We start from the raw sequence: 23901 nt of genomic DNA, 5'->3' as shown, positions 1-23901 counted from the left end.
TAAAGAGAAGGGCAGACAAGTGCTGCGGGACAAACTGAAGCAGGGATCTCCTGGTTATTTTTTTTTTTAACCCGTGTCTGGTAATATCAATGACATATGTGGAGCGGACGAGGGATTTTCGTGATTTTTTACGCGTGCGGTAGATCAGTGACCACTTGAATCACGTTTCCCCTTTGGGTCTGCCTTCCCTCCTTTTACCCCCTTTAGGTGTGAAATCTATCTTCTCAGACAGAGACTCTGAACCCCTCGGTCCCCGCATGACATGGTTCAGTCCAGCTGCGAGATCCGAGCCTCCTCCATGCATTGGGATTTTTCTCAGCGCCGACACCGAGTGAATCTCCCTTTTCTGACCATCTGAAAACTATCGTGCCTGCCAGACCAGAGAAAAAGCCTTGCCATGACCGCCGCTTCAAATCGGGACGGAGCAACGGGACTTGCGAGGAGACCGGAATGCGCATGCAGGAAAGGGGACGGAATACGGATTTTTGCTCTAATGAAGGCGGGAGTGCGGGCGCACCGTTGGAGCAGGGTGCTCTTCTTATATATGGGGCTACTGGTCGCCTCAGTAAAGGGTAAGTCCCCGTCTGTGCAGCTGAAGACATGCAAAATGCAGCAGGCTTACCCCCCCACCCCCCCATCCCTCGCCCCCCCACACACACACTCCACCGCCCACCCTCCCCGAGCCCCGACTCAATGCAATTCAGCATCAGCAACACACTCACGCACTCATCCTAAAGGCGCATTTAGGATCAGACTCGCTGTGATGTCGCTGTTCCGGCACCCAAAGTTATTAATAGAGGAGAGGTGGCTGGCTGGCTGGGTGGCTATTTTGGTGAGCGCGGATCCAGAGGAATTGCAAATGAGCTTCATGTCTATCCTTGACTCTGTTGATGCTGCGTATCACTAAAGGGCTGTGTTGGGCACATTTTTTGGGAGGAACAGGGGCGGATGTTTAAATAACCGCCTTGTGTGACTGTTGCTGCTGCTGCCCCCCAAACGTTAGTGCAGCATGAGGGAGATCAGTTGAGGTGGTCAAACAGGCGGCTGATTATTATGCTGATCAGAGTCCAAGAGGATGTTGAGTGTGTGTGTGGGTCTTTGAGTTTCACCATATAGCCTTTAAGATACTCCACTTTTTCCCCAACCAGCCATAGAACCTTTGAATAACATTTTGTGCAACTATAGTTTCTCTCCATCCCTCTCTGCGTTACTGTGTGTGTGTGGCTACATGAGCGTGCGCGCGCGTGCGTGTGCGAGGAGAGGGGGTGGAGGTAGGCCTAATTAACTGACTTTGGGGGTTCTGTCCTTGATTAATTGCAAATGGTAATCTTGCAACCGGAGCTGGGCATTCAACAGATTATCATTAGCCTACCATTCATCCACTTTCCGTCTTGGCAAACTGCTGTGTTTCTGAAAGGAGAGGTTTAAGTTACTGATCCACGATTATGATGTCGTTTCTTTCTTTAGTAGTGGTTGTTGTTCATTACAAACATTACACTCAGCTTGTGACGTTATCCAGAGCCCAGGCTTTTTTTTTCTCTTCCCCCCGCAATGTTTTTTTTTTTCCTCTGCCATCCCGAGCATGGGTCCTCTGGCAAAGAACACCAGCCGTTTTATCACTGTCTTGGCTCCTCACCACAGAATGGCAACTATTTTTAGCAAAAAGCCAAGAATACAGCCACGACCCACAATATGAATTCGACAGTGAGTCATGGCAAGTGTGTTCGCCCACTCATACCTTTTGCCTTGGACAACACATAATCCACGAGTGAGTGGAAAATGGGCACATTTTCAGCATCACCAAAGCACAGTGGGCCGTATCATCTCCTACTGTATGAGTGCGCTTTGAGCTTTTCCCACAAACGTCAGCTCTCATGTCTCCCACCACCTAACTCCCACTTTGTCACCCACTTCTGATCAAACTTGTGTCATCAGCCACCCAGATGGTTTTTTGGTGAGATGTGGGGTTTTTTTTTTTATTATCACACACTCGGCTCGGTCCCCGATGATACTGACAAATCTCTCTTGACTTTCCTGTGGTGTAAATCTCATTGCGGCTGTAATCGTGGGAGGCTGCTTGTTTTATTTGCGTTCAGGGAGCTTTTTTTATTGCGCACTCTCCTGCCGTTTGAGTCTACTTCTGGAGCCAGTAAAGCAGCTCTAACTTATTGCACATATTTACGAAGAGCAGGGAAGGCTCGACTATCTATCTAGTCCCCTGTAACAACAGTTTACTTTAAACGGTGTCGATAAATATGTTTGAATATCACACGCCGGCGTTGAGGTGGTCTGGCGCGTCCCTCGGTGCTGCAGCCACCAGCAGTTGCCCCATCCTCCCATTGAGCGGCACCAGAGCCTCACACTATGCTGGGAGGCGAAGCGCAGAGGGAAGAGGAGACCTGTGGTTCGTGGCGTTTCTCTACCCACAGACTTCATCAAACCAAAGCACGGATGGCCAATTACTGGCCAAGAAAGGCTCATATACGTGCGCATGTTGCCCTATACTGAGGACACGGTTCCTCCCCTGACTATGTTTGATATGCGCATCATTAGAGATATGCGTGTATATGATGCTTCTGTGCTTTTATACTGTCTTCATTTGTCAACCAGTCTCTCCTTAAACCATTCCCAGCCTCCCTTGTAACCTTATTATCGTTCCCCAGGGCCACGCAGACAAAGATAGAGATGTGTGAAAGGTTTTTGAAAGAGAGATCTGAAGAGAGCAGTGCGTTTGTTGTCTCCATGGGATCAAAACCATCTGTCCCAGTGGACCCGTAGCTCAATAAGCGGTAATCAACCTCCATTCATTTAAATGTACAGAGGGGAGAATGCAAAGGCCGAGGAGGGAAAGGAGAGGAAAGGAGAGGGGGAGATTGGGGATGACGTGTCCTTTCCTATCTGGTGCGTGTTTCGGCTGGACGGGTTTTAGATCATTCCTCAGCAGCGCATGAGACAGTCGCTCAGCATGTCCATTTACACGCAGGATCACGCTGTCCTTTATAGAAATGCGCCGCGTTGTGCTCATGATGCAACTTGCGGTAACGTTGTGAACACTGGAGGGCTTGATGCCGCTTTCCTTTTTATCTTTCTTTCTTCACGACATTTGCTTGTATTCGCGCAGTCATGAGAGAGCGACTGTGTGTGTGTGTGTGTGTGTGTGTGTGTGTCTCTCTCTCAGCGTGTGTGCGTGTCTAGGGGGTAAGGAGTGCGTGGGCGGGCGTGTGTACGCGTTTCCAGGCAATAACGCAGCAAGAAAATTCAGTTTCACAAAGTTTCACAAATCAAGAAAAAAAAAATCTTTAAAGTCACACTGCAACATTTTCATTTCAAAGACCCTCAGGCGCAGAAAAAGGCTGCGGACCATAATTGATACGTTTTTAATTGGGAACACTTATTTGGGGCCGGTGATTTAGAAATGACTTATCCAATGCCTTCACTGTATGTAAGAATAGAATGAGATTATTTGAGTGAACTCGACATCACTGGATGGTGACATGTTCAGCACCTCGGACAGCGACAGCGCCGTTCTGCTGAAGTCCTCTTCAGCACCACGGACAGCTCCCCCGACCAACAGCCTCAGCACCAGCTGCTCCTCGGCAGAGGCCGAGCTGGGAACCATCTAATGTTTTCACAGCTCAGAACCTGGAGGTAGACCCAGTTTTGCTGCTTGTGTCATTTGTGTCATGGCTTATCTTTAGATGTCTGGACTGTTGGTTGGAAAAAACCAAACAAACATGCAAACTCAATGTCCCAAATTTCACCATCATGGAGGCACTGTGCCACCACCTCAGTTTGTCTTGTCAACACAGTTAACCTCCAAGAAGTCCTATCACCCAAGCATAACCAAACCTCCCTACAAACACGTCCATATGTTCTATGTGCCCCATGTGTGTTTTGATTCAGCCTGTGCGGACACTTCACTTCCTTTTTTTTCTTTCCCCCTCAGTTCTCTCCCACCTGTCTGCCTGCTACTCTCCGTCTCAAATCCTCCACTATACCTGCACGCTCTGTTGCTTTCTATCTCCCATCTGCTCTCTACATTCACCGTCGAGCAATAACGGAGGGAATGGGAGCTGAGAAACAGATGACATTATCTATTTACTCAAAACTGAGAAATGTCTGGAATGCAAAGTTGGCGTGTTACTTTTTTTCTACTCATGCGAGGAAGGGGAGAGCTGTGGAGTGGGAGTGGGAAGAGGTGGCACAAGGAAAGGGGGGAAAAGAAACAGGAAAGCAGGAGCGAAGAATTGACAGAGAGGGGAAATAAGCAGCAGAGAGGATGCGACTGTTTGGAGTAGAGTGGTGATAAGCTTACACCAGCTGAGAGATAATCTGGGCCCTATGTTTCTGTGCCTTTTGAGTGCCGGGTGATTTTCCTCTCTTTAGTAAATGACCTATTTGGAGGGCTCATTTTCTTATCAGGCATCAAGCAGACTCCTATTTCAACATCTAACAGCGTGTAAGTAAGCTTGTGGGTACATGTATGGGTGTGTTTGGATGAGACTGTGAGTTACCACCCCCATTCACTCTAGGATGATTAGACTAAAGTGTTGACAAGCAGGTCATTAGCCTAGCTCAAAAGGGGCCACTGAGAGACGGGATTTGTTTGTGTGTGTGCAGTGTGTATGTGCCAGTGAGTATGCAGCTTTTTCACACGATTCAAACACTTCGCCCTCGTCAGCAGCAGCCTTATTTCCCCGCCCACCCACTGATGTGTCATACTGCACCCGTCTCTGTCATCCACTTGTTACCTTCTTCCCTCTATATCCACCCTCCGCGCTCCTCTCTGGTGATTCACACTGTCATCTGTCTCCAGATGGTCAGAGCGCTTGTCACTGTGCTTCGTCACACTGATCACAGCCCCACCAGTGACACACACACACACACACACACACACATGCACGCTCGGTAATTCATGCACACTGCAGAACCCCAACCCCCCCCCCACCCTTTTTAAAAAGACCACAAAAAAAAAGATGCTAAATACATGCCTGTAGCCATTCTCCAGGGTGCAGAGATGCGGTGACATTTGCATACGCACATACTTAGAACACAAACTGGATCATTAGACCTCATGCAGTCATTGGTAGACACACGTATGCAGAATTTCTTGATTAAAGTGGCACTCAATGAGATGATGAGGAACATCCAATTCATTTTCAATAAAGTTCAATTGCTTCCTCTGCTATTTCATCTATTAAATACTTAACAACGGTAGGCTATTACAGTTTGATGGTATTGCCATAGTGAAAGAATTTCCTCATAATATGACGCATGCACATTCAAGCCGTGGCATTTATATATCTGGGAGCTCTGCTTGTAAAGTCGATAGTTCAAATCAAACACAAGCAGGGAGAAATCTTGGTGGAAAACAAATGGGAAATACTTGTTTTTTTTTATCAGAAATGACTCTCAGTGTGTCCCTGAGCTTGGTGTTAAATTAATATATGTATATTTTGGCTGCATTACTTATCCAGGGAATACAAATCCAACTTCACGTTTGTCATGTAATTTTGCGAGCTGTTCTGTTAATCTGCTATTCTATTCAGTATTTTCAGCTTTGTTAAAAAGGCTGGATAGTGGATGGAAGGTTATGGCAAAGTGCCTACTCAAGGACATGTTGAATGATTCTCCAGGCAAAAGTGGTTTTCTTTCGAATTTTTCTGCCCATATGTTCGGGTCCCTGCTTGATTGTGCTGGTCAGCTGCCAGATGTGCAAACGGTTTGTGCAACAGCTGCGAGGCAAGATACGTCAGGAAAAGAACACACGTGCTATGTCAATTTTCCCTGGATAACTAAAGGTAATGAATGATAAAATAAATATACCGGTAAAATAGAAATCCAGAGCCTATATCTCCCTGAGCCAGGTATGGGAGTAAATCCATAACATTGGAGTCTCAATCTTGATTCAAATTCTGCTCTTCCTGGTATTGTCAGGCATGGGAGAATTTTCTCCAGCTACTGTAAATCCCCACAAACTGAGAGACACATGTCCTGTCTGTCTTGTACAGACACAAGGCTCAGGCAGGGGTTTCTTTAGCTTCCTGATTTACACTGTTCTTATCAGATATCAGTGATCCCAGAGATTGAAGATTAGGTCCTGAGCAGGAGGTATCTTGTCCTTGTCCTTGTCTTTTTTTCTCTCTTTTTTTCCCCTTTCCTGCATCACATCGCTCTCTGTTTAACATATAGGCAATCTGTCAGTGCTCTTATTCTGGGAAAAGAGGCAGAGTCATCATGAGGGGAATGGGGGAGGGGGAATGTCTTGTATTCCAACACAGTTTTGCAGCGCAACCACATTTGTTTTTATCAATTCAGATCTTTAATGGCTGAAGTTTAAATTACTGAATGAACAGAGTGTTGCACTAGTATGTTAATGAAAACCATTGAACAAAATTAAGTTTAGATAAGGATTCAAACTTATAAGGTATAGCCGGAGAGAGTTTGATCAGTCATGTGAGGCCATTTTCCTTTCTTTGCAGTGTAAAAAAAGCGAACGCTACAGGCTAGCAAGCTTTTGTCTGTCCGTGTAAATGAGTGCTTGCTTAGAGTTAATCAGCCTTAAAGTGTCCAGTATCCAAAAGCAGTTTAACCCATGTTACAAGAGTTGTCTGCTGGCTCATGTAACCTGTGTTGGTGCCATGGAGGATATAAATTCCTAATGAACGGAAATGAGTGGAAAATGTCTCCTGACGTCTTTGCTGCTGAAGTGGACGAAATCAACTGTCAAGCAAGACAGGAAATGTTGTGTTGTGGAAAAGACCAGTGAGAAGATGGAAAATCAAGATATCCACAAGTTTCCGAACGCCATCTATGGTCAAAACCGGAAGCCGGTTTTGCATTTCCGGTGGAACTGTACATTTACATTTACATGGGTTTCAGTCGTTGTTATAGTTGCGGTAAACACATGGATCTATTAACGCTGGCTTTTAACACGGATGTCAATTTGTGTGATATCCATTGTTCAAAGCTGGTGTGATGATCCATGCGTTTTACAGATTTTCATTGGAAAAAAAAAAATCCATGCATGTACCGCGACTTTCGAAACCATGGAAACGTAAACATAAAATTCCACCAGAAGAGCAAAACCGGCTTACGTTTTTGACGTTCGGAAAAAGGTGGACAGTTAAAAAAAAGAAAGAAAAAAAATTCAAAATCAATAATTTAGCATCTCATATTTTAAAGCAGATATCAGCTTCACGGCCGTTTCGGCTAATGCTGCGTTCAAGGCAGGCTTTTGAAACCGTAAGTTACAGCTTCAAGTCACAACTACGACTTGGTAGCGTTCCAGGTAACCCGTAGCTCGTGTTTTTACCATCCTGTTGTCTGTGAAAGTTCCCTATAACGGCCACTCGTAACTTCCGACCCGTGAACTCGTACCAGATCGAACTGGTATGACTTCACAGGAAGGAAAAACACAAAGTACGAGTTTCTTTGAACGCACCATGAGTTAGCAGCCCCCGCCCTTGTCAGGCATCAATTGGTCCTCGTGCTACGTCACCACATTCACGCGCATCCCTTGGCTGCACACACAGCCCTTCATGCCGTTCTCTCTCCTCATTGGATAACACTTGTATCCCACAAGGAAAATTTTCTCCTCGGGTTACAGCAGAGCAGAGTGACGGAGAGACTCGTGTTTAGGCTGAAATACTTCATGTAAGTGATTGCTGACGGAAAATAGGACTATTTAGGACTTATATTAACAAAAACATTCCACTGATATCTGCTTTAATAGAAACTTTACCATATTGACCTTAATGAAGACTTATATTGTAATGTCAATATAATATAATTAGAGGTAGATACACATTATTCAATTTAGCATAAATTGCAATCGTATTAGAGAGATGCATGCAGCCCATTAATCATAACGGTGGTCTGCAGCTGATGCTGGGAGAGGGGCAGCTCTGATCTGAGTTGAAAGGTTAAAGTGTGTTACAGTTAGTTGAAGTGAGGCTGATTGATCGTCTGCTGCTCATCCATCTCTCACTGATAGATACAATAGTCCTGCTGGGATGGTCGTGACCTGACCTTTGGATCGGTGCTTCCTCTTGGGTTTAATATACACCGCCCGAGAGAGAGGATCAGATGCTCATGATTACCCGCCTCACTAACACACACACACATAGATCAACTTGCTTGTCCATGGTGATCGTCTCATGTATTAGACACATCCATAACGGCATTACCGCACTTCCTGTTGCTGCTATTGATTGGTCAGAGTCTGGACAGTGTGGTTTCAAGTGTAAATATGTGGCAGGATGTCGCTAAGACTGGCCGTCCTGCTTAGGCTGAGTCTAATGTATCTCAAAGAGTCTGGCTGTCACATGTGAGGAGAATGAAAATTAGGTGATAATTGACTTTCACTGTTTCGCACATTAGTGTCACATATAATTGTGCTTTTTCCCATAAGTGGCGGGGAGACTGGAAGAGAAAAAAAAACTGAAATTTTATGAGGCATGTACTGTAATGTTCATGAGTGTGTGTGCGTGTGTGTGCATGTTTGGATGAGCTGTATGTGCATGGCGGTGAGGAGGCGTTGTGTTTGTGTGAGATTAAGTGTTAAGGCAGACCCGAGCAATAATAAATAATTGAGGAAAAGGATTTGTCTTCATATATGTTCTCCGGTTTCCCCTGTTGTCATGGGAACAACATACAGCTTCTGTGACAGTGACAGTGAATGATGCTCTTTGAACCACACTTCTGTCCTCTCTCTTTTTTTTTTCCTCTGCTTCATCTTTCACTCATCAATACAAATGCTTGCACGGCCAAAAACATAAAAAACAAAGAAAAATAGGAAACACATACAACACACACACATGTCTCCAGACGTCCTGCCTCACTATGTTATGTGTGTGTGTAGGAGGCCCATTTTCATCAGCACTGAATAAAACTCCCCTGCAAAGACAGGGGTCTTTCTGAAACGGAGGAACATCAACCGTAACATGCCTTTGACTCTGAATGGGCTATTTTCTATTGATCAGTTTGAAGGCTTGCTGCGTGGGCTGCTGTGGAGCTGCTGTTGTTCACAGCACCACCAACTTTACTCTAGGGCTATTTGAATTATATTGATAAGAGGGAATCGAGAAGAATAACACAATGAGGAATACACAAAACAATCTTATCTGTAAAATGTTTGTGTACTTTTCGGGATGGAGATTTGGTGCCAACGTGTGGGTGGCTTCTTTTTTTCTTTTTCTTGGGTGGGTGGCTATGGTTGCAGGTCCTTTTGGCTGGCATGATAACTCCACTGGTTAAATATGACCCAGCTGGAGGAAACTGCCTGCCCCCCAAACCTCCTCCCATCTCCCTTCTCTCCCTCTCTGTCTGAGAGAACACAAGCTCCATTGTGCTCCAGTGTGCATGCACTCATGCAAGTGTGCATTTCTGCATACGTGTCTCAGCGTACAGCCACTTTCTTGGTTGCTTTTAATCAGTGCGCTACAACTTTGCACATGGGTGTTGCTTCTGTTCTCGCCCCACACATTCTACCCTCCAGCTGTGTTGCCGTCACAATGTGTTTTTGTGTTCTTTGCAAATGTGTGTGTGTATTTGCTGTGTGTTGCCATAGGCGTCAACAGATCCTTGAAAGAAATGCCAGAGCTTGAGACGAGAATGCCACAAATGGGACGACGGCACATCGAGAGCAGTGGCGTTGTCGGCGTGTAGGCGTCTGTTCCCTAATTTACAGTTGGGAGTTTAAGCTGGCAAACGCGTATATGCATTTTAACTTGAGCATCCTCTCTGCATGTGTTTACACAGATGAATATTTTACTTCACACTTTCATGCAGCAGGAAGCCATTCCAAGCTCCCAATGTGGACCATTATAGCAAGGCAAGCTCCATCTCTCTGCCCTTTTAAGGAAACAACATTTACCATTCAGCTCAGTGGAAACAACCTGTGAGGGAGGGGTGGGGGAGCTAAGTGGGAGCAAACCTATTGCTAGTGCCTTCCACTGCATTTGGCTTGTCTGTAATGGCAGACGGTGTCGTCCTGGCCCGGACGTTAGCCTAATGTATTGAGGCGAGCAGGATCGCTGAGCTCACCCATTTCCATTTTAATGGCGGCCATCTAGAGGTTAATTTGGATATGATGCGGTCAAGGCGCACATACGCGCTGACACGTCAAGAGACAAATAGTGGTACTGAGAGGATCTATGGGGCGGAAGGGTTTATCTTCCCGCCAGGGAGGCAGTTACTGACACACACACACACACACACTCTCACAGATCCATACACACACATATATACATTTGGTTGTTTGAAGTTTACTCATGGGGTAGGTTATATGTGATTGTTGATAGCTTTGTTTCTCAATAAATCCTAAGGGGACTCACTTATTTGGTTGGAAATTATTCTGTGTTTGTTCCAACGGGATGTTCATTTTCTATGGATACAGCCCCTGATGGACCACATGTAGGAAGGCTTTATGGTTCCTCCTGAGAATATCCTTATTCTGAGCTCAACTGTGTATTCCAGCTATGCAAAGGAGGGGGTTTAATATGCAATAGGTGTTTTAAGATCCTGTCTCGTTTTAACGGTTGAGTGCATTAATCTCGTGACTGGCGTTTCCTTAGATATGTATATTCAATTCAATTCAATTCAATTTTATCTATGCTGCGCTTAATCACAACATACATTATCTCAAAGCTCTTGGCTTAAGAGTAAGATCAGGCCATGATGAGCGTGCACTTGGTGTCTCCGTGTGAGCAGTTGAGGAGAGAGGTGAATACATTCAAGCTCTGAAATAGGTAATTATACAGATAATAATTACAGAGACACCTAGGGTGTAATTTTGTTAATAAATATACTGCACATGTTATGGTGACCATGATATGCAGTTGCCTTGACTTTTTTTATGTAAATGTTTCTTTGGTGTTTTAAAGCTGCATATCAAAATGCACACCATTGCCCTTTTTTCCTTCGCTTCAGTTGTATTCATCATACACAGCATAAGACAGAAGGCATTTGTATTACTGACTGTAAGAACAAGATGGTCCAAAGGCAAACTTGAATTGTAGATGAGGAGATGAGACGGAGGCAGGGAGGAATAAAGAAACAGACAAGTCCAGAGAGGAGATTTGAGGTTCCGTATTGCTACTTTTGTTTGCGTCTTTCCGGCATTATGCGAGTGTGATGTTGGGATTATGTTCACAGAGATGAAATTTCCTCCCTTTGAGAGTCACTGGAGCCGGTGTAATTGTATCTCAGCAGAGGAGTTACATGCAGATATGTGACACTAAACTCACCCTGGGTATAGGGATTACACTCATACATGTGCAGACAACTGATACCTCAATACACAGACATGTGTGCGCACACACGCTTCACTTCACACTCACACAAACAAAACATGCACACAGACACACACACACGGCTGAAGCATTCCTCCAAATAGACCTCTGTGTTTAGCTAACGGTGCAGATTAAGCTCAGTCTCACTATGAATGTGACACCGGCTGTCTGTGACCTCAGTGCAGGAGGGCAATGAGATGCAGGAAATAGGTTAAAAAAAATCTTTCCCCCCTATACCACCTTCCTATTCTTTCCAACTCATTTACTCCCATTGGCTGTTGCTCTTCCTCTAGTTGACCTTCTGACATGCTCTCTTTAGCTCACTTTCATTCCCCCACCTCTCGCTCCCTTTTTCCGCTGCTATTTTTTATTTCCCCCTCAGTTTGTCCCTGGCTTCACCTTTGCGTCCATTATCCCTCACATCACGTCTCCGAAGTCTATTTTTCTCATACGTCCGTGCAGTCAGTCAGTCAGTCAGACAGTCAGTGAGCCACAGCTTCTCCCCTTGTTCTCCTTTGGTCCCTCCCTGTCTCCTTCCTCCACTCTGAGGGTTTGCTGTCCTGCCGGAGTACAGCACAGTGACCATCCATTCATCAAAGTGTCACAGCGCACTGCAGCAACTCCGTAGGCTCGCTACTAAACAACTGCCCTGGCAGAGCAAATAATAACACCTGCACACAAAGATACACGCACAAAATACACACACGTACACAGGCTCAGATAGAACCTGGAGTGCTGCCCCAGCAAGGTCACACTTCTCCCTGTACACCCATTTGGCGGCGTGCAGACCGGAGTTGGTTAGTGCCAAGCAGATGCTGCCAGTGGGCTAAGCAGTGGACAACATATCTGTTGAACATCCACAGAAATCAAGCGTAGTTACACATTCCAGGACAAGCCAATGCAAATAATTCCCATAGGCGTGCTGGGAGGGATGACATATACCAACCACTAGGAGTTTGCAATCTTCCTAATTGCTGAAACAGCACATTTTCTACTATTCCACATTCGTAATGATTCACCTGAACTTACACAACTTGAGAAAATATGACCTTCTATCTCGCCGGCGGAGGTCTATCTGGACTAAAACAGCACGGCCAGCAGTCTGTTTATGGGGTCTTTATGGTGTGTCAGTGGGGTCAACTGCAGGATGGGCTCTTCCCTGCAGATTTACACTGAGGGGCTTCAGAGTAGGTCACCAGCTCCCAGCAGCTAATTTCATAATGCACCCTGGGCGAGGCTTAAATAATTCAACCAAGCTCCGAGTGCAGGATCTACTTCATCAAAGGCTCTGGGTTTTCACAGAACAGAGAGTAGATTTACAGCACCTTGGTTAACCTCAACTGCACTTGTATCTCAAGTGTTTTGTGAGTAGCTGTGCAAATATCCAAGGAGAATATGAATCAGTGCGGCCACACAGTACAGCAAAAGGAGAAAAAAAAAACATCTGGCAATGATCCCCGTTATTACCGTGTAATGTGAGAATTAAACTCGGAGATGCTGTAAATCGGTACTTAATGTGTGCAAATGTGCGTTCTGGAGTGAACCTTGATGTGTCTGTTTTTGTCCAGCTCAGTTCTGAGCAGCCATTTTTGAGCAAGGACAAAATGTTTTAAGATGCAGCCAAATAAGCGACCTCTCTTTTAAAAGCACTACCTTGATCTTTTATCCCAGATTGTGTTGCGTCATTATCGATCTAAGACGCGTCCATTTGGCACATAGTGCTCACACTTCAAAATAGCTTTTGGCTGAACCCTAGTAGACACAGAAGATCCTCCATCATGAATTCTCATTATTTTTTATTTTATTTTATTCTTTTGGCTTTCCTTAATTGTACCCATAAAACATGGAGGCTGCTGTCCCGCTTGGCTAATCACCTGTCATATATCAATATATACGGCGTGTTCCATCTCTTGGGAACATAAACACTCTGATGGTATGAAACACTTTTATTTAGTTTGTTCAATTCGTACTCCCCGGGTGACCTTTTTTAGCTCTCGGCCTTTTAGTCGCTTACATCAAGCAAGGCCATTACAGTCGAAACACAGTGATTTCTGACATGAAAGCCTTTTTTTTTCCTTTTGAGCCTCATGAGCCACAGAAGCAGTCTTTTCCTTTTGTAGAGCGTGAAACTGATAACAGCAACACAAACAAACACTGTACATGTACCTTAACATCCCTGGATTTTTTTTTTCAATTCAGCCTATAGCCTTCATAGCCGAACTCATTGCCTATGTACAACAGGTTCACACTCTACCCCGACCCCTATCAGGCTCTGCCATCAGGCCATTGATTGGCATTCGTCTGATAGAGGCCTCGTAATGAAGGAGATGATGAGGAGATTATTGACCAGGCTGTGTATATGAAAATCAGGTAGGAGAGGTGGATGTGGAGGTTTTACCTGGATATTAGTATTGACCTGATGGTAATGGCGAGGGTGGATGCTCACTCTCTGGGCTTATTTAAAGGCTTTAATGAAAGATCTGATGGCGATAGCGCTTGCTTTGATCTTTTTTTTGTTCTTTTCCCTCATGTTGCTGGTTAAAGATGAGGATGGAGAATAGTCACTGTGATGTGCAGTTATTTTCAGCACTCCATACGGTATATAGGTCATATTTGCTTACTGTTAATCTAATTTTTACACTACTTCTACTTCATCCTATCCCACGGCTTCGCTTAAGAATCCACTGTAACACTTGCAGATGTCGGCGGCAAACAAAGAGCCCAACTCTGACTCAAAATTACAGACCTAGCATGAGAGTATTCAAGTGGCCGGGGTTCAAGTGCACACACATTAGCATCTTTTGGAAAAGGTCAAGCACGTATGAAGCACTGGAAAGTGACGGGTGAGAGGCCCCTGCCTGGTTTTTGATGAGACAGGCCCCGGGGAGTCAACAGTGGCATGATGGATACACTGTGACTGGAGATGCTATTATCCTCCTGCTGCTGCTGCTGCTGCTGATACCATCCAGACTGTCTGGATCTTTACCTCCTGACACTATCTCCTCCTTCTTTACCCCTCTGCTCCCCCCAAAAGTGTATTGTGAGACGAATTTGCTGCGCTACCTTGAACAAAAAGCTAATATTGGTTTGTCTGTGTGTGCTTGTGCTTGTGTGTGTGTTTGTGGGAAGAACAGCCACTGCTTTTCAGGCAGCATTTCAGGATTCATAAACACCATGATGTGGCACATAGCCCCTGAAATCTTAAACACCGGACTTGATTATTGCTGTGAAAACAAATCCAGCTCATCTGGCTAACTAGGGATTATCCATGTCCATGTTTTTTTTTGTTCCTCTCTTAAAAACTGTTTTTATTTCTTTCAGCTGTGAATAACACAGAGAGGAATGAAAATTAGTTTTTTTTTTCCCCTGTTGTCTTCACTTCATGCTTGGTGCCTTATTACCTGTAAATCCCTGCCGGCTTTTTAGCCATGAAGCATGTTCCAGAGTGGAAAATTTGGATGGATTTTGGGGTTTGGGATTGCTCTAACCATCAAAGAGTGCACACAAAGTAGCACAGAATCTGTATGTTTTACAAGGATTCAATAATTCAACGACACTCACATTCCCCCCGGAGGGATTTAACAAAGCAGCCTTCACTTTTACATGTTTCAAAGCTGCAATGTGTTTACACAAGATTTTTGTTTTTTAATGCATTGTTTTAATGCCCTCAAGCAGTTTAGCTCATTTCCATGCATTGATTTATCACATGCATTTACACACTCATAAGTAAGGATATAAAAGAACAAAACCACATTCATATCTACTGTTGCATTGTTTGTGTTGCTGAATCATGTGGGTTATGCAGATAACAGATGTCCTCCTAATTACATTTTAATCAGGCTGTATTATGATTCAGGTTTTGTGGCTGAAGCAAAGTGAAAATCCAGATCATTTGTATAAATAGCACATGTGACGTTCTAATTAAGTCTCTCTCTGAGGATATTTACTCACGCAGGTTCCTTTTGTGTGACCATAATCTGACTTGTTAGTTTTTTTTTCTTCTTCAAAAGATGAAGCATGTGTCACATTCCTGCTGTCTGAGTTCATACACTGTAGCATGTAAGGCTTTCTAGTGAGCGATTGTGCAGCAAATCCACATTCCATGTGCTTGTCACCTGTGAATGACAGAAATTCACATCAATCCTTTTTGATTGGAAAAAGACCATCATCACCTCCAGATCAAAAAAGTGTGTTATTAACTAGCGATGATGCTATGCAAAAATATATTCATTTGTGCATCAAAACTGACAGCACAGAGCTCAGAAAGATAAGCACAACCACACATCAGTCCACATCAGTGATTGGTTATAACTAAATCCTTAACATTGATTACAACTCCCGGCTGTGCAACGATCAGTTACTTAGCTCTCCGATTGAAAACACGCCCTCAGAGCTCACCTGCTACACATCCACCCGACACTCTGCGGTGATAGATGGCAACGTGCAATTAGAATTTAAGATTGAAGGCGGTATGAGAGGCTGCTAAGAAACATGCAAGATGAGTACAATTAATGTAGTGCTCCCTTGTGTGTGTATGTGTGTGAGTGTGTGTGTGTGTGTGAGTGTCCTCTTCTAGCCTTCTGCCCCCTCATCTTCTCTCCTCCAGCTATGTCATGTATTAACGTGGGAACCTATTACTAATGTGGTGAGAGGGCCGCTGAGTGAACAAGTGTGTGATGATGGAGGTGGGGAAAGATGGGAGAGGGTGAGCCATTTAGCACTGCTGTATTAATGGCTTATGCCGCGCGCTGCAGGTGATAATGGATGTTGCGGCACTTGGTGCAAACTGTTTGACTGTGGGTGTGCATTTGGATGTGTGGGTATTTGTAGGAATTCTGTTTGGTGGGGGTGGGAGTGGGTAGAGGAGGGTCTTTTATTTAGTTTTAAACTCTTTTCCACATTGTGCCAGGCTTTCTAACATGCCTTACATCTCTCTAATGACTGTCTGTTTCTTTTTCTCTCCACAGCTCAGAACTGCAGTTACACACTACACAGTCCCAATGGGACGATAGAGAGCCCCGGCTACCCTTACGGTTATCCTAACTATGCCAACTGCACATGGGTGATTGTGGCGGCGGAGCACAACCGGATACAGCTGGTGTTTCAAGGCTTCGCCCTAGAGGAGGACTTTGACATCTTGTCTGTATATGATGGGCCTCCCAGCCCTGGGAACCTGCGCACACGGTAAAGTTGGCCCTAAATGTTTTATGTTTATATGTGTTCAGTTTTATGATGTCCAGGGTTTTATTTGATATGAATGCTGACAAACTGTAGGCTGTGTTATGAAACCCTTTGGAAACAGATTTATGTAGCAACAATTTGACATTTGAAGTGAACTGGACCCAAAGGACTTATTTGTACATTTTTGCTATTGCCACGTAGCCAGTGTTAGCATTAACAGCTGTTTACTTACCAGGCTTGCCAAGAGCCGCATCCATTGTTGTGTGTGTGCAAACAATAGGTCATAATACAGTCTCTGGGCAGTACAGCTTCTTCAGGGCAGATTGTGTGCTAGAGTGACTCAGTGTCACAAAGTGACTAGACGGATTGATTAAGCTGGAGCTAGTTGGTTAGCATGATACATGAGTACAAGGAAAGAAGTGATAGAAACTGAAGAAAAACGAAGTAGTTACTTTCCAAAAGAAAAGGAATAAAGTTTGAGGATGAGCTTGCAATGTTGCTCATGGATTAATATAACAGCTATTCATGCTAACGCTACCTATTTTAAAGGAGGCAGTATTTTACAATGACAAAGGTCAGATTTAGCATAATTTTAGTATAAATTCTGGTTTATCACAACATTTGTCAGATTTTCATAGTGATGGATTCATTGCTATTGGTACCAGTTAACACTGTACTCAAGAAGTTAACACCTTGATTGACTTTGTGTGGACATGAAAGTCAATACACTGATTTCATCATTTATTCATAATGTTTTGTTGTACCGACAGTCCACGTAGTGGTAGTCTCTCCAGAGGGGAACGGTGGGGGATAAAGAGCTGACCTCTGGAGATGATACCAAAAACAAAGAGTCAGATGCATAAGCAGCAGCAAACAAGGTTTAACCAAAAACCACATGTTCGCTAAACTGATTTAGAGGAGAAGATCACGATAGACAGTGAAAATAATCAAATTGTCCATACTGTAATGAGCATCACCCACGGTTTACAGTCCAACGTACTGCTACAGCTGTGTCCTACAGTTGCTGCGTGTGTGTGTGTGTGTGTGTGTGTGTGTGTGGAGTTTTCCTGTGTAATGCAGAACAAATAGTGACATTTTGGTTTTTAGGATAAAACTAATCTAACTAACTAATGGCTCTGCTGTTGGTCAAAGCACTGATCTCTTGCATCGTTAGACTGTATTGTGGTGATGTCATCATTTCCCCAGACCTCAGCAAACATTGTAGTTGGTATAAAGCTATTGTGGGTAATAACAAAGATGGCCAAAACCATGGAATTAAACCCCAAGTTGTACAGTATTAAACTGTAAGTGCCCTTTATAGAGTCATTTGGACTTAGAGGTAGGCTATTGATGAAGCTAGTGGCCTGGAAACTGGAGAAGAGGCAAAACTATAATCAAGACTATAATCACTGATGCATTAAGAGGCAGTTCAGGAAGATCCTTTGGTGAGTAGTACAAGACTTAACTCTGTGGACGCTGTGACAGCATCTGGGGTTATTCGACGGGATGCTGGGCACATTTTATACTTTGGAGCTTCCAGCAAAATGAAATCAAGTCCACTTGGGTGTGAAGAGTCAAACAAACAATTTCTGAATCAGCAGTCCCATCCTCCTGTACAACCGTCAATTTAACTGCCTCGGAAAGTGCTGCCTTGTGCTAACATCGCAAGCTGAAATATTGGCTCTCCTGTTTGCAGAGTTTCATCCTCACTATAGGTTTACACTTTGTCAAGCATTCAGGATTTTAGAAATAAATATTGTTAGTCTTCTTGATTACCATCTAAGCAGCCAGACTTCTCTTTGTATGAGCTGCAATTAAAAGATACAGTCGGAGAGCTTTTACTCACTGATGCGTTGATGCATTTTGTATTATTGCTCACAGTCTAGCATATCAGACAGCTCCTCTCACGCACCACAACATAGTTACTGACAATTTCTGCATCTGATCAACTGAAGATGCACCAAATCTGTTTTTAATTCCTTTCACATTCTACTATAAGCTCAGCCTTGCAATAGATTGAAGCGTACATTATTCAAGGCCTCTAGAGACAGATGAGAGAAATATTCTTAAGGGCTTTTGTTATTGACACTGTTTTGAGTCTTTGTCGGCCTCTTTTTGTCCCCATCAATATCCCCCTCTCTCACCTCCTCTCTGCCACCCCCTCCCCTCCCTGAGTCTCTCATTCTGTGCCAGTGCCTCCATTGCATCTCGTTGCAGAAAGCGAATGAAAGAGGGAAGAAAATCCATTATGGATTGGTGTTGTGCTGTTCTCCTCAGCCTTTCTCCTGTTTGGACCTCTGGGCTCTGTTGTATATTGATTCTCCAGTGGGACATAGGGAAAGTGTTCCACTCTCACTGTCTAAGCGCTTTGAAAATAAGTGAGAGGAAAGAAAATGAATTTGAAAAAAAAAAAAGACGGAAAAGGGGTTGGGGGGGTTGGAAAAAGAGAGAAAAACACAGAAAAAATTAGAGAGATGGAGAAGCGGAAGCGGTGTAGTAGATCCTGCAGAGAACAGAGACCTCTTTTAGATTCGGCCTCTGTTGTCTTTGACCAGACTTTCCCCTGTTTCAAAGGAGGCGTTTTGTAAAGACTGGGAAGAGGCAAGCATCAGCTCTTACAGTCAACATCAGTCTGTCAGAACATGCATGTATATTTGCAGTCACAAACACCCCTACTTACATCACACACACTGGCACATTTCCATACACACACAAAGATGCACATGTGATAATTTAGCCCTCCCTTTGCTCTCATCTCTCGCATGTGTCAAAAGTCATTTTCTTTCCATCTTTCTTGCTCCTCTTCCTCCAATTTCTTTCTCACTCTTCTCATTTCCTCCTCACCTATTTTAAAAAAAAATATCTTATCTATTCTGCCTGTTCTCCATTTTGTGCCCTGCACACTGTGTCTGCCGAATTTGATCAGCTTTTCATGTATACCACACTATAGGTTATAGAGCTTGGAATACTTTCTTTAATCTCAAATAGTCATCAAAAATGACTGTTTTGCTTCACTTCATATTCAAATGATTACTGTACCTTTGATTTCTTTTTTTCAAAGCAGTCACTTTTCGTTATATTTGTTTATCTATTATTATTCATTGCTGTCACAGCAAACCTGATAAAATCAGAAGACTGCCATCTTGCAAATAAATCCATCTATATGTGCTGTTTGTGTTCCTAATTATACAGTATGTGCACATTGGCGCGTGTGCTCCTGCAGCAGTTTCTTTATGAGTCACAGTCAATCCTTAGGAAATGCATGTTACTGTATGTCAGTGTGTTGCTGCAGCACTTCATTAAACCCTGATCCCAGCTGACACCTGGGAAGCAGAGGGGGGAAATTCAATATGAGTTTCAATTGTTTGAAATGTAAAAACTGAAAAAAAAATCATACATGTCCTAGGGCACAAGCTGCTGTCATATTTGATTGCTGTTAATTAAGCAGAGCATTGATTTTCGGAGATGATCTAGTGATGAAGTGAGTAAGTGCATCTTGTGCCCTCAGTGTTGTGGAAGCTATCATTTCCTTCACACAAGGACAGGCTGTACTACAGGAAAATGAACCTCAGGGTAAAGTCAGTTTCGCTGACTTAAGTGGAGTTCAAGCGTTAATGTAAGAAATAGCTTGTATCCACCAATTTGCAGTATTGTATAGTAGTATGACCTCATTGCAACAGCTTCAGCATGTTTATCTTTTTAAATCAATCTGAGAAATTGTTTCTAATGGCCATACTTTGACAGCCACCTGACACGCTCCTCAGTCAGGATGTAGAATTGAACCAAATAAACTTATCTGGATCCATCAGAGGAAGACATGCAGCAAATTGTAGAGGATAACACCATTTGGCTTTGCATGTTTGAGCCAATTATTTCCCTCCATAAAGCACAGGTACGTGAAGGGATGGTTTAACATTTTGGAAAGCTCTTGTGCATGCATTATAAAGTATTGCTCTTTCAAAAAAAATTACATATCTACCCTGTACCTCCTTGCAGCATCCATGGCTGAAGTGTTCATTAAGCTGAGACGGATTCCGAGCTCCGGTGGCTCAACCTATACAGTGTGTACCATGTACTGTAGGCTTAGTAGGCTACCTGTTGCAGTGGCCATGAGTTTGAATCGAACCTATGGCCCTTTGCTGTATTGCGCCCCTCTCTTTCTCTCCTGACTTTCTGTCTCTCATCACTGTCCTATCCAAATAAAGGCATGCCCCCAGATATTTGAAGTCATGATGATATTGCCAGGCTGGCTACTGTAGTCATATTTTGGGGGCATGCCTTTATTTGGAGAGATTTTTTTTTTTTTTTACCTTTTCTTATGAAATGATTGTGACAATGTGGTTAATTCTTGACAGATAGCGTGTATATTTTCTCAAAACTTTTTTGACCAATCTCTTTCAAATATATCATTGTGAAAATTAAACCACAAATAACCTTTGCAATTTGTCTTCAGGCTTACAATAGGATTGAGAGATTTTCAGTCTTGGTCACTTCAACAGAAACACATATCCGAGGGTTGATGATTTAATTCATAAGAATGTCCGATATTACTCTTTCAAATTTCACTCAGTCACTGATATACAGTAGAGTATGGCCAACTCTGACACGGATCAATGCGTAAGACGTCGTAGCAACTGTTCACAAGCATTAATTATTTCCACCTTGGTAACTGGGACTTATATGTAATCACTGTACCTGCTGTCAAAGGTAATTACTGATGTGTATAGGAATAATAGATTTGATTCTAGGCGAAAGAGACATTGACTCCAGCTCAGTATGACCATATTGATCTTCTCTTTTCAACTTCTTGTTATTGCCATACAGGCAGTGTTAGCATTACAGTAGAAGCTGTTTAATAACTAGTCTACAGTAGAGGAAACATTACTGTATGAGTTCAGCATCAACTAACCAACTAGACCTGCCTCGTCACTTTCTGATAGTGACTCACTGTTGCTTCAATTCTGCCCTGAAGATGTAGCACACAACTCAAAGGACACGTCATAACCTCTTGTATTATAAAGACAATGATGGCTGAAGGTCTTCTTAAGTGATAAACCAGATTTGAGGAAAAGTTCAGCTACAGTACAAGTAGTTTAAAGGACAATTCCAGGCGAATTCAACTCTGGGGTGTATTTACCTATCATTTTAGGTCTAAAAGAATGAATCTGAAGATTTTCAGTTTAATTGCTCCTGTTTAGCGGTAGTTGCATCTGTCCCCGCATCCCCACGGCAGCAATGAATGGGAGTGGATGTAAGTTCCGCTGTTTAGGCTGTTTCCAGCCCTCAAAGCCGCAATTTTTTTCCACAGACAGCGTCAGATGGCTACTCAAACATGTACCGAGAAGTTTATTTACTTCAAGCAAGCCGGCATGTTTGTAAAACTAGATCTAATTCAAAGTCTCCCGGAGTCTCGCGCGAGCCCGAAGTTGCAGTGCTGGTGTATTCAGGCGCAGTAGGAGCTACCGCTTGTGTCATAAACACAGGAATATCAACTCTTTACTTGCTTGAAGTGTACATTTTTTTCCACAGACAGCGTCAGGTGGCTACTCAAACATGCGCTGAGAAGTTTTTTTTACTTGAAGCAAGTCAAGAGTTGATATTCCTGTGTTTATGACACAAACGGTAGCTTTTCCCACTGTGCCCGAATGCACCGCGCACTGCAACTGGGTCTCGCGCGAGACTCCGGGAGACTTTGAATTAGATCTAGTTTTACAAACATGCCGGCTTGCTTGAAGTAAATAAACTTCTCGGTACATGTTTGAGTAGCCATCTGACGCTGTATGTGGAAAAAAATTGCGGCTTTGAGGGCTGGAAACAGCCTAAACAGCGGAACTTACATCCACTCCCATTCATTGCTGCCGTGGGGATGCGGGGACAGATGCAACTACCGCTAAACAGGAGCAATTAAACTGAAAATCTTCAGATTCCTTCTTTTAGACCTAAAATGATAGGTAAATACACCCCAGAGTTGAATTCGCCTGGAATTGTCCTTTAACTTGCCATGACAGAATATTAACTGATTTCGTCCTTGACACGTGTAGTGACAGTAAACATAACCTGTTGTAAAACCTTTCCATGTTGATGCTCTGTGTTGAAATTCAATCACAAAACCATAACTTTGTTAACTTAAGACACATTCAGAGTCACATTATGTTTTTCCATTACCCAAGTAATTGCTTATTTGTTGTTCGCAGGACAAGATTTTACCTTGACCGTTCATGAATGTGAATGTGCTCTGCAACATCTGTGACCATTAACTGTGTGATGAAGGGAGCACTTTGAATGCATCGTTTTAAAAAGAGGGGCAAGCTGCAGCACCGCATCACAATAGTGCAACCTTAGAGTAAAATAGTTCCTGTGATGAATTATCCACATGGAGCTTCAGCAAATTGATTTGAACATGCTGAAGCACCATTTATCAAATCAAATAAAAAATGATGGCACATTTTTTTTAAGTTACCAGAGTAGAAGTATTTGCGACTTTCAGCAAGGCCAAAAGAAGTCCCTGGTATGGCCAAGTATTTCTCACTTTATCCATTTTAATCGTTTTTTTTTTTTTTTTTTTTTCCTGATTTTAATCATCGACCTGCTGTGTTGCTGTGGATCACATTTTAATAATGCAGTTATTTGATAAGATATCATCCAGTCATTTGTCTGCTGTTAAAGTATTGTTATGAAATAACACACCAGCAACCTCAGTGTCCAGTGTCAAACAGAGCCTGCGGTATTGTAGCACAGTAGTCTGAAATACCTTCCCATGACTAAACCAACAGCCAGCTTGACCTTAACGAAACACTGAACCTCCACCAGCTTACTCACTGTCTCTGTGAGGGCACATTTCTTCCTTGTAAAAAGAAGGTTTCCCCCCCCCTACACTTTTGTGTCACATTTCACCTTGTAGCTGCCAATCGGGTGAACACTGAGTACATTTCAGCAGACGGAAAAGCTATTGGGCTGTGTGAAGGCATCGCTCTCTCTTTCCACATGTCTTCCTCTCAATGATGGAGTGATGGAACGGAGGGACTTAAGGCCTGGCAGTCTGGCAGGGGCGGGAAAGTGAGAAAGAGGAGGAGGCGTGGAAGAGACAGATTTTCAGCCTGCGGGCTTGATAGGACCTAAATAAGGAGCACTAGTGCATGGTGCTGGGAGTGGCATTAACACTACAGTCGGCCTTCAGTGCTGTGAGGTTGGGGTGTCACAATATGAGTTTGTGTGTTCAGTTCAGTACCCTTCCCAGAAAGCTGATTCAGTGTCAACAAAATCAAGTTTTATTGGAATACAGATAAAATGAACACCAGACTCACAAACACACACTTTTAAGCACGGAGTAAATGGCAGTGGGCTGGAAAACTGAGGTTGCTGCTTTCAGGCAAGCACTGAAATACAGAATATGCATGAGAGGGCAAAAACATAATGGATGTGCTTT

General features: G+C 43.5%; 1 protein-coding gene across 1 annotated transcript in view; it reads left to right on the top strand.

Moving 5' to 3' along the window:
- Window positions 1-397: 397 nt before the first annotated feature.
- The window catches only part of csmd2 (CUB and Sushi multiple domains 2), a gene marked incomplete at both ends in the record, with an annotated part of 242791 nt that continues 219287 nt past the window's right edge, over window positions 398-23901 (top strand). Inside the window, 2 exons of the mRNA XM_083982762.1 lie at window positions 398-572; window positions 16262-16478. Of these exons, the coding sequence (XP_083838888.1) occupies window positions 398-572; window positions 16262-16478 (392 nt within the window). The remainder of the gene's footprint in view (window positions 573-16261; window positions 16479-23901) is intronic.

This window comes from Trachurus trachurus (genome assembly GCF_905171665.1).
Source record: "Trachurus trachurus genome assembly, chromosome: 11".
Classification (NCBI taxonomy): Eukaryota; Metazoa; Chordata; class Actinopteri; order Carangiformes; family Carangidae; genus Trachurus; species Trachurus trachurus.
This window is presented reverse-complemented; position numbering and strand designations above follow the sequence as displayed.